This window comes from Manis pentadactyla, chromosome 4 (assembly GCF_030020395.1).
Source record: "Manis pentadactyla isolate mManPen7 chromosome 4, mManPen7.hap1, whole genome shotgun sequence".
NCBI classification, from domain to species: Eukaryota; Metazoa; Chordata; class Mammalia; order Pholidota; family Manidae; genus Manis; species Manis pentadactyla.
In genome coordinates, this window is record NC_080022.1 from 11,928,695 (window position 1) to 11,944,315 (window position 15,621).

Sequence of the window (15,621 nt, forward strand, 5' to 3'; positions counted from 1 at the left end):
CGGCCTGTTACTCTCTCCAAAAGCACGTTCAGGTTCCAGCCTCACATTCCTCATTGAGGTCGGTAGGCTGTGGAAGGAGGAGCCCGGGCTGTTGAGTCTTACAGCCTGGGTTCAGGTCCTCACCTCACTGCTTATTAGCCTGCCCGATGGTTATTTTCCTCACCTGTAACAGAGCAGACCAATCATTGTCCCCCAGAAACAGCGTGCACGCATGCTCTCAACACATAGGTGGTTCTCAGGACCTCTGTTTCCTTCATCTCTGTATGGTCACAAGAGTGGTCTTCTGGGCTTTTTCTGTGTGTGGGGGGACATCTGTGAATACCTGTATGCATGCGTGCATGTGTGCTTGCGTGTGTGTGTGTGTGTGTGTGTGTGTGTGTGTGTGTGTGTGTGTCTAAGGCAGGAGACCAGGCCCTAGTGGTAATAGCCCCGGCTGCCAGAGCCTTGAGCCCATCTCTGAGACTCAGATTGTGATCCCCTCCCTCCCTGCCCGCCTCTCCTCTCCTGGCCCTTCATTACTGCCCCCACAGCCCACCCTCTGCCTCTGGCTCCCGGCCGAGCTGGAGCTGGATTGTTGTGTCTGCGGCTCCAGCTCTGGCCTAGAGCCCAGCCACAGAGGCCGTGGGAGGAGGCCAGGAACAAAGCTGGGCAAGAGCCAGAGTGGGGCTGCTGGGCCCAGACATGGCAGGGTTGGGGGTCTGAGCAGGGCGGGAGAGGGGCCAGGCCTGGGGGGTGTTGTAATAACGCACCCTTGACCTGCCCTGTGTCTAGGAATGGAGGGACTCCAGTCTGTCTTCTTGTCCTATCCCACCTCCCTGAGCCGCCTCCATCATCTGACCTCATTTGGGGAAAGAGGAACATTGTCCCCTAAAACCCAGTAGGGCCTAGGGCTCCTGCCTGACTCAGCTCAGACCGCATATGCAGCTTCTGGGCTCACCTCTGGAGAGCAATGCAGCACAGCAGGGCCCTGGAATCTGCATGTGTACAGTCCCCTGTGAACACCCAGGCTGTGGCACCCCCGGACCAGTGCAGTCCCCCCACTATACAGATGTAAAATAGGGCCAGAGAGCAGGAAGAGATGATCCTGGCTCACACAGCCTGGGAGACTCGGCCGAAACCAGAAAGTGCTCTGGGATCTTCAAGGCAACCCATCTAAGGGAGACTGAGGCCCCAAGAGAGTCACAGGCTGGCCCAGATCACACAGTGAATGGTTGGACCAGCTGCTCCCCACTTTCTCCTAGGGGTCCTGAGGGATGGTGGGGGTGGGGTGGGGTTGGCGCTTGGGCCTGAGCCCTCCCCTGCCCGCAGGACAAGATCAGCAAGATGAAGGCCAATGAGGCGAAGCTGGAGAGTGACAAGCGGCGGCTGAAGGAGGTGCTGGATGCCTCTGAGAACCGCACCATCAAGCTCGAGCTGCAGCGGCGCTCGCTCGAGGGGGAACTGCAGCGCAGCCGCCTGGGCCTGAGTGACCGCGAGGCCCACGCCCAGGTCCTGCAGGATCGGGTGGACTCCCTGCAGAGACAGGTGGGTCCCCTTCTCCACTTACAGCATGCCCTCATCAGCGTGCCCAGTGCCAAGTGCTTTACAGGGGTTATGTCCCCAGTAACCCTGTGAGGTGAGTATTACCATCCCATTTCACAGGGTCCACAGAGGCTCAGGGAGGTAATGTCATTACCGAAATCACATAGCTAAAAAGAGACAAAGCCAAAATTAGAATTTAGGACTCTTTGATCACAGTTCCCTGCATTCACAGGCAGCATGTGGAACAAGTTAGAGATGGAGATTTCACTCATTTTCCCTTTTGCCTTGGCTCCCAGGAAGCTCAGCTCTAACTAGAATGCTCAGTAGCTGTTAGCCTTGCAGTTAAGGACATAGAAAATTATAGTGTTGTGATAGTTACCCTTTCCCCTCCATAGAAGGGGGGAGTGGGAAATGAGAACATGGTGATGATGGGGTCTGAGACAGTCAGGTTGTTGGCATTGGAGGGTGGTTAACCAGCAGTGGGATGGGGCCCAGGTTACAGTAGGCTGAGCCAGTGGGAGTGCATGAGAACAATGAGTATCAGTGATGCAGGCCTAGAATGAGGTAAGAATGGCCTGGCTTGAGTTGGGTTGGCCCTCCCTCTGGGAGATCACAGCAAGAGCAGAGCCACTTTATTGTCCTGCCTGTCTTCCTGCCAGGTGGCAGACAGTGAGGTGAAGGCAGGGACTCTGCAGCTGACGGTGGAGCGGCTGAGCGGGGCCCTGGCCAAGGTGGAGGAGAGTGAGGGGGCCCTGCGGGATAAGGTACAGGGCCTCACGGACACCCTGGCCCAGAACAGCGCCAGCCTCACCAGCACCCAGGACAAGAATCTACACCTACAGAAGACCCTAACTGCCTGTGAACATGACCGCCAAGTGCTCCAAGTATGGAGGTTCCAGGGTCTGGCTGGGGGTGGGCCCCGTGAGAGCTAGCCAACCAGGGCAGGCTTGTGCTGGGAGAGCCAGCCAATGGGGAAGTCAGTTGACAACCCTAAAGAGCCGTCAGTGAGAGCTGGTTTTGAGGGGGGTGGTGAGTCCAATGACAGCTTCAGCCAATGAGAGGAGGCTCTGGCTGGGGTGGGCCCTTAAGAGGACTAGCCCCCTAGTACAGGCCTGGGTGGGAGCCCACGTGCAGGGTTAATGGGGGGAGTTGGGGTCTGAGGGGTCAGTGGATAGGCTTTGGGCCTGGCCTGCTGTCTGGCTGACCCTCCGGGTGAGATGACTGCCTGTTTCACGGGCTGTGTACCTGGTTCGGAGGTACAGAGTAGAGAGGAGCCCTTTGCCTCAGGACTCCCAGGCCGACCTGGCACTCTCATCCCTGGACCCCTAGGAGCGGCTGGTGGCTGCTCGGCAGGCATTATCTGAGGCTCGGAAGCAAAGCAGCTCCCTGGGCGAGCAGGTGCAGACCACGCGGGGCGAGCTGGCGGACCTGGAGCTGCAGCGGGCAGAGGCAGAGGGGCAGCTGCAGCAGCTTCAGGAGGTGAGGGCCGGGATGGGCCCCTTCATTCCCAGGACTCTGAGGGCCCTGGCATGGGGTGGAGACCTTCTCACCCATCTCATCGTCATTCCAAACCCAGGCCCAGCTTCCCACGAGGAAGCATAGTTCATTCGGTCCGTGTTCCATTATACAGATGGAGAAACTGAGGCCCAGAGAGGAGCCCTCTCTGCTCTCAGGTGATAGGTCTGTGATGTGGGACTCACAATCTCCCCACTCAGTGAGTGGGCACAGCAGGTGGCCATTATCGTCTCCAAGCTTCAGATACACAGAGGCCCAGAGGGATCAGGGACTTGCTGGCTTCTGCAGGTGCTGCGGCAACGACAAGAGGGTGAGGCCGCGGCCCTGCGCACGGTCCAGAAACTGCAGGACGAGCGGCGGCGGCTGCAGGAACACCTGGGCAGTCTGCAGCGCAGCCTGGCCCAGCTGGAGGCCGAGAAGCGGGAGGTGGGGCGGTCAGCCCTGCGTCTAGAGAAGGACCGAGTGGCCCTCAAGAGGATGCTGGACAAGGTGGGCTGCACCCCCAGGGCCCTCCCCCACTTCCTCTGGGTCCTAGTCATAGTTGATCCCAGCTGTGTGTCCCTAGGGCCTGAGGGGCCCCAGGTCCCCCCTGACCGCTGATCCCAGTGCCTCTAACCTGACAGACCTCTCTGAGCCCCTTCCCCCTTCCCAGGACTTCCCTCCTTCCCCTGGCATCCTGACCACCGTCCTGTTTTCTCCACCTAGGTGGAGCGGGAGAAGCTTCGCAGCCACGAGGACTCAGTGCGGCTGAGTGCAGAGAAGGGCCGCCTGGACCGTACGCTCACAGGGGCTGAGCTGGAGCTGGCTGAGGCCCAGAGACAGATCCAGCTACTGGAGGTCCAGCCCCTGCCCACCCAGCCCTGGACACCCTCTCTCTCCCAAGACCTGGACCCCAACGCCACCCCACCTGAATGCCAGGCAGTCTCAGGAGTTGCTGATGGCTCAGCCAGCCCAGGGCTCTCAACTCCTGCAGGGGTCAGCCCAGAACCGGGTCCTAGAGGGAGGGGCCTTCCCCAAAATGGAGAGAAAAAGAGAGGCTAAAGGCTGGTTAGCCTGTGCGTTCGTGTGTGTTGTGGATGTGTAGAGGTATGAGTATATGTGGGAGTGTTCTCGTGCATGTAGCATGCATCTTGTGTGCAGATGTGGCAAGTCTAAGAATTAGGAATGTGTTACATGTGTGTACATGTGTCGTGTATGCAAATGCACGTGTGAGTACTAGGCTTTTGCACATATGCATGTATTCATGTGAACACAGTTATTTATTTCCATGCTTGCTTTTGCACCTGTAAGAGGGCCTATCTCTGTGTCTGAATATGCGTGTCTGCTTGTCTGAGTGGGGGTCACTAGATACCCTGACCCAGGAATCACAGGCCAGTGAACACAGGGGGGGTAACAAACAAAGATCTTCCCTGTGTCCCTGCCTGCATTGGCTTTGCCCGGGAACTTCAGGCTCTTGCCTCGCTGCATGCACACACACACACAGGGCCGGACTCCCAACTAGTGGCCCCTCCTGCAGGCCCAGGTAGTGGCGCTGGAGCAGGACCAGAGCCCAGCCCAGCTGGAGGCAGACGAGCAGCAGAGGCTGGAGTTACAGCAGGAGGTGGAGTGGCTGCACAGCGCCCAGGCACAGACGGAGCGCACCCTGGAGGCACGGGAGTGGGCGCACCGGCAGAGGGTGCGCGGCCTGGAAGAGCAGGTACTCAGGCCTGGCTGGGCTCTAGCCCCTCCCCAGGGGGCTGCAGAACCAACAGGACGCCCCTCTCAGGAAGCTAGGCAAGGATAAAGGTGTGGATGTGGACCTGGAGGGGGAGCAGAGGGTAAGGAGGAGAGGCCCCGTCATGACCTCTGGGCTATTAGTGGTCAATGGCACCCAGGACTAGAATGGTCTGGCGGCTTTGTTGGCATTAACCATGGCTGGACACAGGGCCTCAGGCGATGTTACTGGAGCTCAGTCCCCTTGCCAGGGCTCTGCTCCGGCTCAATGCCCAGGGCAGGTCCTCTCACTGGGTGACACAGGTGGCCTCAACAACTTCAGCCTCAGGTTTTCCCAACGATGCTCCATCCCAGAAGGGAGTGGAGGTTGGGCTTTCTCCTGTGCACAACAGCAGAAGTCCCAAAGAGGAGCCTCATCGGCCAGCATAGATCACAGGCCTCTTTCTGCCCATCCCAGACCCACTCACGTCTGCAGGGCAAGGCTGCACTGGAAGGCTACCCCTGGAGTCGGGCTAGTGCCAGGCCTATCTTACTAGTGAGAGCAGGGCCGGGTGGCCCTGAAAGTGATACTGAGCAGTCAGAAGCGGCCGTGACGCTGGCTGCTACACAGGCAGAGTGAAAAGGGAACCCTTGTTCTTCATGAGACTTGTTTTTTCTGAAATAGGAAGCACTGGGTCCTTTCTGGGGTCTCAGCCAGTCAACCCCTCCCCCTTCCTCTGAAATTGGGCTGGTGAGCTGTCCCTACCTCCTCTTTCTTGTCCAGGTGTCCACATTGAAGGGACAGTTGCAGCAGGGGCTTCGAAGGAGCTCAGCATCCTTCCCCACCCACTCCGTCCCTCCAGAGAAATGAGCCCCTTTCTGGCGGACATCCTGGAGAGCAGCCCCTGGCCGGAGCAGGGGAGGGGCCTCCTCTTCAGCACCGTCTGCCTGGAACCTGAGTCCCTTGGGGCCACTAGAGCTGGGGCAGCTGGGGCAGCAGTGCGGCGGGGGCAGGGAGCCCGGCACCAGGCCAGACCTGCACAGCAGCGGTGCCCAGCGTCAGACAGCCTCCCTGTCTGAGGTCCCCCTCAGTCCAGCCCTCTGCCCTAGGATTGGCCACTCCAGATAGTAGGAGACCTTCCCTGAGAGTGACTGAGCTGCAGCCAGGGGTTAGGGAGACCCCGCCTCGTCTCTGGCTGATGGTGGAGCAGGCCCCAGGGAAAGAGGTTGGTGTCCAGGCCTAGGTCAGGGGTCAGAGACCATCTAGATCCTCACTGGCTTCGCAGAGATGTCTCCGCCTAGTTCAGAGTGTTTGTCAGGAAATTCCTCAGAGTTCAGAGTCCCTGTATTTTTATACCTTTTTACAATGTTATCTGTTCAGAACTGTGTTTTTCTTTTTTGTAACAAGACCCTATTTTCTAAAAACGGTTCATATAGACGTGTCCCTTTACTGTCAGTGTGCTGCTCCCACTAGGGAGGCGGTGGGAGGGCAGACAGATGGGGCCTGGGCAAGAGGGATGGGGGTAGCCCCAAGCCTGCCATTCTAGCTGTGGACCCTGGCATGAGCTCCTTAATGCCTCTGGACTGTTTCCTGTCTGTAACCTGGGGATATTAACGGTACCACCCCAAGGCCTGTTTGGAGGGTTAAATAGGACTGTGCCCATCACTCATGCACAGCTTGGCCTCCACATGCTGGTCAGAGGGAGGTGGAATGGCTTGCCATGTTTCTGCCTTCTGACCTGCACCAGCCCCCAAAAAGCCCTTGATCTCAAGAGTCCACCTACCTTGACCCCTTCCTTACACCCCCCTGTGCACGTCCTTATGCTTCCACACAGGTGGCCTCTCCTCTTGGCTTGCACCCCTGTAATGGGCACTCACGCCTTCCCCAGGCAGCCCTGCCAGCGAGAAAGGTGTACCCCTGAGTCGTCTTCTCCCTGCGCACACTCCTGCCCCCTGGCAGGGCGGTGGTCGTGGTCCGTCTTTCCGGGCAGGTCAGAACACAAGCCAGTAGATGAGGAGGCAGGGCTGGGACTACGGAGGCAAGGCCCCAGATCACCTGAACAGTCCCTTCTCCCCGGGGGGCCAGGGAGCCTCTCAGTGAGGGCAGGCAGCAGTAGAGGCCCCTGGCCACCACTGCTGGGCTCTGGACTGAAAAGGTGACAATCTTTTGTAAAAACATGTTTTTAATTTTATATAAAACAAAGGTGGTCTATGCCCGGGGGCTGTAGGAAATCCAAGCAGACCAGCTGGGGTGAGGGGCATAGCCTACCTCAAGGGGCTGGGGGTGGGGGGCGCTGTCCTCAGAGGGCTGAGAAGGCCCATTGGAGGCCCAGGTTCCCCTGGGATGAGAGCGAGGCCTGGTATGCCCCTTACTGGGAATGAAGACCAGGCGGTGGGGGCCCCCCCGTTGTGGCCACAGCCTGGGGGAGGAGCCTGAGACAACCCCCAGGGCCACAGTCCACTAACTTTTTACAGAATAAAAGGGATGTCAGGCTGGGTAGAAAAGCACCAGATCAGGCAGGGCCTGAGGGCCCCAGATCCGAGGAGGGTCCGGGGCGGTCCAGGGCTCAGGGTGCTAGCTCCACCCTAGCAGCCCCCGCAGCTTCTAGCACAGGAGGCCGCCACGGATTGGCACAGGCCACTGCTGGCCATCACACCGCATTTGGAGAACTTGTCCCGACATAGGTCAGCTGTGGGGGGGCAGGAAGCAGCTGGCGTCAGGGGCGAGCAGGGTGATGGGAACTGCCCCCTCCCCAGCCCTGCGGATGGAGGATGTCCTGAGGATGACAAGCGGTGCAGGTTGGGGGGTGGGACCCAGGGTCCCTGGAAGCAGCTGTGGCGCATAATGCGTGTTTGATGAAAATTGGGGGGATGGACAATGAGTGGGTGCAGGGCAGGGGGAGGTGTGGGGTGGAGGCCTTCCTACCTCGGAGGAGCTCCTCGTGGGCACAAACCGTGCGGATACAGATTTCCTTGTTGACGACGTACACACGGCGAAGGCTGAGGACAGGTCCAGAGATGGTGTCAGCCCAGCGGGAGGGCCCAGACAAGCCGCCATCAGAGCTCTGGAGCCCTGGGCCCTCGGCCTGGGCCTAACCATGCTTGGCTCCCCTTCAGGATCTGCTGTCTTGCCCCAAACTCCCACCTTGGCTGGCTGGAACCGCCCCCGCCCCCACCCCGGCTCCCAGTCGCTGTTTGCGCTCACCTGTAGAAGCAGACCTCGTTGAGACATTGTTTGCAAGGCTTGTGTATGGAGTAGAGGCGGGTGCATGGGTACTGCTCCTCACGGCAGTCTGGGTGACAGGTGGAAACCGGGGGCTGCAGCTGGGGGCCCAGGGCTGGGGTGGGGCACTGGAGACTGGCTTTCATCTCAGGGTCTAGGTATGCCCTGCACTCCCTGGCCCAGGCCAGACGTGCACACATCGCATACACCCAACAGATACATACATGGCATCGCTGGGCCTTCTGGGGCTGCCCAATATTATAGGATATATTTATGCTTACACAAATTCACAGCCACAGTTAGAAGCATATATCAAACACACTTAAGTTCAAACACAACCACGCACATGGTCACAAAAGTCCACACCAGCCTCACAGGCAGGGCTGCGCACACTCACAGGAGCACTAACATGAGGGGGAGGCAGGATCCCTCACAATCTCACTGTCAGGCTCTTGGCTGGGGAAGCACAGGGCTGTTCAGCTGGCCCGGGCTTCCAGTCCCCTCCTTGCCTGGCCTGGCCTGCCTGAGCACCACCCAGGCCCACTGGCTGGCAGGAAGCCCCCAGCACGCTCCCGGCCCGCCCCACAAGCACACCCCCAGTGTTTGGGAGCAGAGGGCCCCTCCTGAGGCTGTAGCCAACTGACTGCCAGCCAGGCCCAGCGGGCAGCAGTGTCCCAGATCTGCCTAGGGGTCCCTGGGGTTGCTGCTGGTGTAAAGCACAGGCATGTGGGCAAGCCACCCCACCCCACCATCTAGCCCAACGAAAGCAAAAGGTCTGGCTGGCTGTACCCCACTCCACCCCAACTACTAGGGCCATGTCTTAGTCTCTCCAGCTGTCAGGAAAGCTCTTACCAAGGGGCCCAGGCTCTGTGGGCTCTGTCTCTGCGTTTCCTGGTACTGTGTTGGGAGAGGGGCAGGCAGAGATCACTGAGGGGTCCACTCAGGGCGGGGTGGGGTCACCTCTCCCAGCCCCAGTGCAGGTGGCCCACTCCCGCGCTGGCGGGAGCTATAGCCTACCTACGGTGGGGGCCATGATGACCTCCTGTTGGACTTGCTGCTGGGACTGGAACTGCTCCTCAGGGGGCCGAGGAGTTGCTTCTGCAACATGAAGTGCTAAGGGGGATCTGCTCCATCCCCAGCCCAGTCCCCATGGGCGCCCCACCCAAATGCCCACAAGCCCTGTCTTGCCCCAGCCATTTACCTTGATAATCATAGTAGTCTGGGTGGTCTAAAAACAGAGATGAATGTGGGGTTGGTAGGAGTCAGGCTAGCTGCCAGCCCCAAGGGCAAAGGAGGTCACAGCTGAGCCAGGGACCAACCTCCCTCCCCAGATTCTGATCACCCTACCCCACCCGGTCCCTGGCTGAGGGGTCAGGACTTGATGATGTGGCCAGGCTGGGAGAGACCTGGGGGGGATAGGCAAGGCCCCTACCAATCTGGTCACTGTAGTGGGTATACTGGACGTGGTCCGGGAATGGAGGCAGTGGGTCCAGGTCATATTGGCCCTGAGCCAGCAAGCCTGCTGTGGGGATGAAAAGCATGAGGGGGTCCCCCATAGGGAAGGACAGCAGGGGGCCCGAGGCACTTCTGGGGAGGGAAGGGGGGAGTTGCAAGGGCAGGCTTGTAAGACCCTAAGATTCTACAGCCAGACTCAGATCCTCAGGATCCAAACCCTCTCCTTGGCCATGAAGGCCCTGACTACCCCCTGGTCCTGTGTCCCCTCACTGACCTTATCCTGCTCTCTGGTCTCTCCCATCATGGCCTCCTGGCTGGTCCTGGGGGCCTTTGCGCTTAACTTTCCCCAGGCCTATGATCCTGCTTGGCTGCTCTCACAGATAGATCTCACCTGAAATTTTAGCTCTGCTAAGAGGCCCTCGCCGGCCCACCCACCCTGTGCATCTCATCCTCCTGTTCACTTCAGTCACAGCACTCAACACAATCTGACATGTGTCACCTCTCCCTCCCTTCCCTGGACAGACAGAGCCACCAGGTGCAGGTCTGCCTGGTTCATCGCTGCGGCCCCAGGACCTAGCCCAGTGTCTGGAACATACAAGAGCTCAACAGTATCTGTTGAATGAATGAATGCTAGAGTTGCAGGGCCTTTGTGATCTCCATTGGTAACTCCTCCTCTGACCCATGGAGACCTCCTCCAAGGTCAAGACTGTATAGTGTGGTTGGGTCCCAAATGAGTGTAGAACCCAGGTCTCCAGACTGCCTGGCTTGGGTGCCCCCTACTCCTGCACATCAGTTCCCAGGAGAGTAAGTAAGAGGGGAAACATGGCCTCTTGGTGCCTGAGCTTGTGCTCACTCTCCAGATCCCTCCTGTCTGCTGCTGTGGAAGACTGGGGTGAGGGCCCAGGAGACGCCTCAGACTTTGGGTGGGGTTGGCTAGTCCAGCCTGTGGTCCGGGAGGCAGGAGGCCCTGGGGCACAGGGAGCTGAGTTCTGGCCGTAGGGCATGACAAAGGCTCACTGCCAGCTGCCTCCCTGCACGGGCCCCATGCCCACGCGCATAAGGGGAGTGCCCCTCTCCCCACCCAGTCCCAGGAGCCACTTACCAGGCAGAAACAGCAGGAAGAGGTAGGCAGCTCTCATGGCTACACAGTGAAGCGGGCTGGGCTCGTGTCCGACAGCTGGGGGAAGAGGAGGAGCAAGCTACACCCCAGGTCTACTGACCCAGGACTGCAGAGCCCCTCTCTGCTCTCCCAAATTCAGCCTGCAGGAGGCACTCAGAATAGAAGCTCGGCATCTGAAGGGTCAGAGAGGCTGGGGCGGTGGGGGGGATACTCTGGGGAGACATCTGCTGCCCCTGATGGTACTCCAGGTGTTCCGGGTTCAAGGAACAACGCCTCCAACCTGGCTCCAGGGCTGATCTTGACAAACGGACAGACCCCACCCTAACCCCACTCACTGCGGGGACATTTCTAATCCTCCACTAGTCCAGACTCTGCTCTCCTTGCTCACACCTATGTCTACCTTCTAGCTCAGCACCTCCTCAGGCGTCTGTGTGAATCCCTGACCCCAGGCCCATTCCTGGGACCCCAGCCCTGCCGAGCCAACATCCTAGCCCAGACCCAGCAGCATCTGCCAAACCCACCACATGCTCCCAATTAGCCCCGGGCCTTGAGCATCTTGCTCAGCAGAAACCACATGCATACACTGGCCCCAGGGGCCCCTAGGGCAGCCAGGCCCGGGCAGGGCTCCCACCCCCAGAAGATTCCTCTCCTGCCAGGCCTCATGGCCTCCTAGGACCTGGCTGTCTTCACAGACTCATGAGACTGAGGTCTATTTGTCTGCAGCAGCAGGAGGCACCTCGGGTGGAGACGGAGGGGGGCTTCTCTGCATCCTAGAAGGGCAGCGCTGGGGGTGCCATGATGTCACCCAACTCAGGGATTCTGAACCCCTAACAGTGTATGACAAGTGTTGTGTGTGTAATTTTTTAGGGTAAGGGCTGTGGTCCATAGCGTTCACCAGGCTCCTGAAGTTCAAGAACTCCCGGTCGACAGCCTCCAGTCTTTGGCCACACAGTGGACTTGGCGGAGTCTAGGGGGATCCCCCTGTGCAGGCCCAGCTCAGCTGAGGGCAGCCTCAAGACCGCCAGGGCAGGGAGAGAATCCACAGGCTCATCCCTTCAGGAAGGCCCCCTCCCTGCTACAGCGAAGGGTCTCCCAGGCAGCTAACTGGACACCTAACTGGTATTTCCCCCCTGGGAATCTAGGGAGAGGGAAAGGACAGCGGCAGAAACAGAGGCATCTTTCCCGCCTTCCTCCCCGTCCTGAGACTTCTGTCCCGCTGCCCATCTCATACGTCCAGCCTCTGGCTCCCCTCCTTAAGCTGCAGTCCAGTGAGATGAGTGAGGACAGAGGGGTGGGTGGGTGAGGTGGGATGGGGGGCCGGGGATGACACTCCCCAGAGGTAGGGCGCGTCTGGCTCCTCACGGTTGGGGTGGGGTGGGGTGGGGGTGCGAGAGACGTGGAGCCGCTTCCTGGCAGCTCCCCACAAGGCCTTACTATCCGGTCCTTGGGCCCACAGGCTGGTGGCAGCCAGGCTAGCTGGAGCTGTCACCACTCAGGAAGAGGCCCTGAGTTGGGGCCCAAGGGACCTTAAGCGGTGTGTGTCAGGGGTGGTCCTGTCTGACCCCAGGGCCCCTCCGAGGCTAGGCCTCTCAGCCTCGGGATGGAGTCTTCTCCTCCCCAGCGGGCCCCCCGCCAGGCTCCAGGGCAAGGGGGAGGCCGTAAGGAGCAGCGGTGGGGCCGGGGGAATGGGTCCCTCTGGAGGATCACACCTCCAGGCACTTGGAGATTCCGGAGTTTGGGGGTGTAGGGGAGGCCAGGTCCTGCCCAGGCTGCCCCCCACCTCCGGCCCCTTCCACAGCTGTGGCCAGCCCCTCACCCCCACCCCATTCCCGGGGAGAAGGGGGACCAGCCAGCAGGGCCTCCTCGGCCCCACGCGCCCTCGGAGGGAGGCTCTGCGCGCTCAGGAGGCCGCGGGGGTCCGGCGGGAGGAAACCAGATGCTGCAGCGCCGCACAGCTGGGAACAATCAGCCAGGGAACCTGGCCCCGCGGCCCCCTCGCGCTCTCCGGGTCTCTGGTCTCTTTGTCCCTCCACGACTCCGTCCGGCCGCTCAGCCCGGCACCCCCGCCCCACCCGCCACATTCCAACCTCGCCATCCCCGACGCCCCCGTCGCTGGCTCCCCCAAACCCAGGCGCCCCTCAAAGCGACTCCAAACTTTCCAGATGCCGTCGTAGCATCTGCACAGACGGCCCGGCTTCAGGGAACCCCGCAGCCGCCTCCAGGATTGGGGACCGCGAACCCCACACCCCTCCGCTCTGAGGGCCCTCCAACGCCCCTGCCTGCGACCCAGACCCCCGAGCGCCCCCCGCCCCGCCGGGCCCGCGCCTACCTGGACGGGTCACTCCGCCGCCCGCTCCGAGTCTGCCCGCTCCGAGCCCCCCTCCGGGCCCCCGACGGGGCCAGCGCCCGCCCTCCAGCCCCGGATCCGCTGGGTCCTAACGCGAGCGCCTCCGCCACGCCGCGCCCTCGGGTCTCCAACCCCCTTCTGGGGGCGGCCTCACATCTGTTCAGCGCTTCACACTGTGCAAAACGCTTTCTCCTTATCTCGTCCGGCCCGTCGTCAACGTCGTGAGGTGAGTGAGGTGGGGCGCATCACCCCCATTTTACAGAGGAGGAAACCGAGGCTCGTAAGGGTGATTCACCCGCTGCCACTCAGCTACAGTGAATAAGCCTCGGCCTCTCCTCTGGCCTCTCCCAGCTTCCAGGACACCCTCCCTAGCCTGCTCTTTCTCCTGCGTTTCTCTCTGTGCCCTCTGGGTCTCCTCAGCCAGACCCCAGTGGGTGCTGGCTTCCATAACCAGCATTTCTTTCAGCCCAGGGGTTACAAGCTACCAGGCCTGGCCCCACCGAAGTCCCCAAGGCGCATCAGGTTCAACAAGGACCCAAGTTCAAATTCACAACCTCCCTACTGTCCCCCTGACTTAGCCTTCCAAGGTGCTCCTATTCAGGAAATGACCCCACCAATCTTCCATCACCCCGGCTTCCTCCCCTCCCCTCGGACCCTTGCCTCCAATCCAGCACACAGCCACTAATTCTGCCCTGCAGATATCTTTTGAGTCTGTCCACTGCTCCCACCATCATATAAGCCACTATCTCTTGTCTGGACTCTATAATATCCTCTAATCTGGGTCTTCCCAAGTGGACCCTCTCCCATGTACGCCAGGCCGCCTTGTGCTTAAAGCCCTTGGAGAATTTCCCATGGTAACTAGGATCAAGACTGAATTCCCTGTGGTCCCCAAGGACCTTACCCTTCATCCCTTCATCGCAGTCTTCCTCCTCATTCGCAGCCTGATTCCCCAAAGCCATAGGCCTCTTGGCAGTCTCTCACTAAACCCTTTCTTCACCGGCCACAGGGCCTTTGCTCAAGCTGTTCCATCCTCCTGTAATACCGGTGAGGTTTACCTCTTGGCTATAGATCAAACCCGCCTCTCCTTGAAGGAGCCTTCTCTTTCTTCCTGTTATGCTCTTTCTTAAGCATCTTCTGCTGTGCCGCTCACAGCTGTCATGTTGCCCTCTGTCTGTGACTGTTTGAACTCTGCCCCTCTCTCCAGTGCGCCTGTCAGCCACTAAAGACAGAGACAAGATCTGGTTTTGCTCATCCTATTTTTGTTTATTAGGCACAGTGCCGGGCTCAGAGCAGCTGTTAAGTAAACATTTGCTGGATGACTGAATAAATGTACACTCCTCTCTCCTGGGAGAGACTGGCTGGGTGGGGGTTGCAGGTCCCCTTTGCTTTGGGGGCAGTCCTCAGCTCTGCCTGGTTACAGGAGGCTAGGCCTGAGGCTGGGGGGAGGAGAGCAGGATGCCCCTTGATCCTAGTACTTACATTCACATCCCACTGGGGTAGGAAAGGAAATCACCTGGCAAAAATGCTGTCCCCTACACTTGACAAAAGGGGGAAACTGAGGCCCCCAAACTGGTCACTCTAGCATCCTGTTTCCCAGATCCTCTCTGCTGCTTCTACTCATTCCCCAGGTTCTAAGGGCCCAAGCAGAGGGGGCTGCTTCTAGGAGGAGGGGGGTAGCTGGTGTGGTTACTTTCTCCCCATGTCCCTGGAGATATGCTCCTTCCCAGCTTGCCTTTCACACCAGGTTACAAGCCGCATACAGGCAGAGGCCCTGGTTTTTGTTCACTACTGTAGCCCTTATGTCTGGCATAGGACTGCCTAGTAAATGGGCAAAGAATCGGCTAAGGATAGAGTAGGGATTTGAACCCAGGCCTCTCCCTGTGTCCTCTGGCCCCCCCTTAAACAGATCTGCCACCCTGAACTGTTGCTGGCTGATGCCTCAGTACCCAGTGCTGGCCTGTGGCTGTGCCTGACATTGCACATTACCGTGTCCACTCCACCACCTCTCCTTGGTTCAATCACCATTTACTGGGCTCCTACTAGGGCAGGCCTGGGGATGGTGCCAGGGCTTCCAGTAATGAGGCTGGTGGGGGCTTTGGGGAGGCAGGAAACAGTCTTTCTTGTTCTCTGCCCAGCACAGATGGGCCAGATGACTGAGTTGCATCTCCAGAGTAGGGCTTGCTTGGCCAAGTGACCCACTGGTGGGATGAGGTCAGAAGCGCCCACCCTTCCCCAGGAGACACTGCACGTGGCTCTGGCTGGGAGCCTGGATTTTCATCTGGGGGAGGACTGGACCACAAACATGTCCCAGAACGTGGGAGGGCAGGAAGGGAACTGCCCCAGTGAAATGTCTCCTAGGTGCTGGCACGTATCTGGGGCAAGTGCATTCTCTTCCTGCCCCCCAGGAAGGTCGGGGGGTTAAGAGAATGGATGCTGGAGTAAAAGAAATCTGGCCCCACCTCTGATTACTTGTATGACCTCTAAGCCTCAGTTTCCATATCTGTAAAATGGGGATAGTACTCTACAGCTGTAAGGATTAAATGATGGTACATATAAAATGTTTATCGGAGCACCAGGCACATGCTTGACCTGGAAATATTACTGTCAGAAAAGGAAATGGGAGCCCAGAGAAAGGAGCTGTCTTATGTGATCCAAAAATGAGGGGGTGCTGGAAGCAGACACATGGCAGGGCTGCCAGCCGGGCACCTGGGTCAGTGGCACCAGGTAGAAGACAGGCACAGACTGAGC

The 15,621-nt window shown here is 59.4% G+C and overlaps 2 protein-coding genes across 4 annotated transcripts in view; one reads left to right on the forward strand and one right to left on the reverse strand.

Annotated features, from left to right (window-relative positions):
• The window catches only part of CROCC (ciliary rootlet coiled-coil, rootletin), a 39,012-nt gene extending 32,249 nt beyond the window's left edge, over positions 1–6,763 (forward strand). The window contains exons 31-38 of the mRNA XM_036914387.2: positions 1,309–1,524; positions 2,181–2,405; positions 2,851–3,000; positions 3,325–3,525; positions 3,742–3,873; positions 4,553–4,732; positions 5,513–5,916; positions 5,955–6,763. Coding sequence (XP_036770282.2) covers positions 1,309–1,524; positions 2,181–2,405; positions 2,851–3,000; positions 3,325–3,525; positions 3,742–3,873; positions 4,553–4,732; positions 5,513–5,599 — 1,191 coding nt within the window. The 3' untranslated portion in view covers positions 5,600–5,916; positions 5,955–6,763. The remainder of the gene's footprint in view (positions 1–1,308; positions 1,525–2,180; positions 2,406–2,850; positions 3,001–3,324; positions 3,526–3,741; positions 3,874–4,552; positions 4,733–5,512; positions 5,917–5,954) is intronic.
• A 130-nt stretch (positions 6,764–6,893) lies between these two features.
• On the reverse strand, positions 6,894–12,931 carry MFAP2 (microfibril associated protein 2). Of its 3 annotated transcripts, none has more exons than XM_036914389.2 (9): positions 12,856–12,931; positions 10,509–10,583; positions 9,384–9,473; positions 9,153–9,179; positions 8,969–9,049; positions 8,804–8,848; positions 7,934–8,021; positions 7,655–7,728; positions 6,894–7,418 (listed from the first exon to the last, which is right to left on the reverse strand). In XM_036914389.2, the coding sequence occupies exons 2-9, from the start codon at positions 10,543–10,545 to the stop codon at positions 7,315–7,317; spliced, it is 546 nt and encodes a 181-aa protein (XP_036770284.2). In that variant the 5' UTR covers positions 10,546–10,583; positions 12,856–12,931; the 3' UTR covers positions 6,894–7,314. The 3 variants fall into 3 exon arrangements, with proteins under 3 accessions (XP_036770284.2, XP_036770286.2, XP_057355760.1); XM_036914391.2 differs by having other exon boundaries at positions 9,384–9,470; positions 12,856–12,913; XM_057499777.1 differs by lacking the exons at positions 8,804–8,848; positions 12,856–12,931.
• Between the last annotated feature and the right edge of the window lie 2,690 nt (positions 12,932–15,621).

Coding starts and splice junctions, on each gene's coding strand:
- MFAP2 (XM_036914389.2), bottom strand. CDS start 10,545: ATGAGAGCTGCCTACCTCTTCCTGCTGTTTCTGCCTG. Junction 8,022..8,803: donor CACAGAGCCTGGGCCCCTTG/GTAAGAGCTTTC, acceptor CCTGTCACCCAG/ACTGCCGTGAGGAGCAGTAC. Junction 7,419..7,654: donor CCACGAGGAGCTCCTCCGAG/GTAGGAAGGCCT, acceptor GCCCCCCCACAG/CTGACCTATGTCGGGACAAG.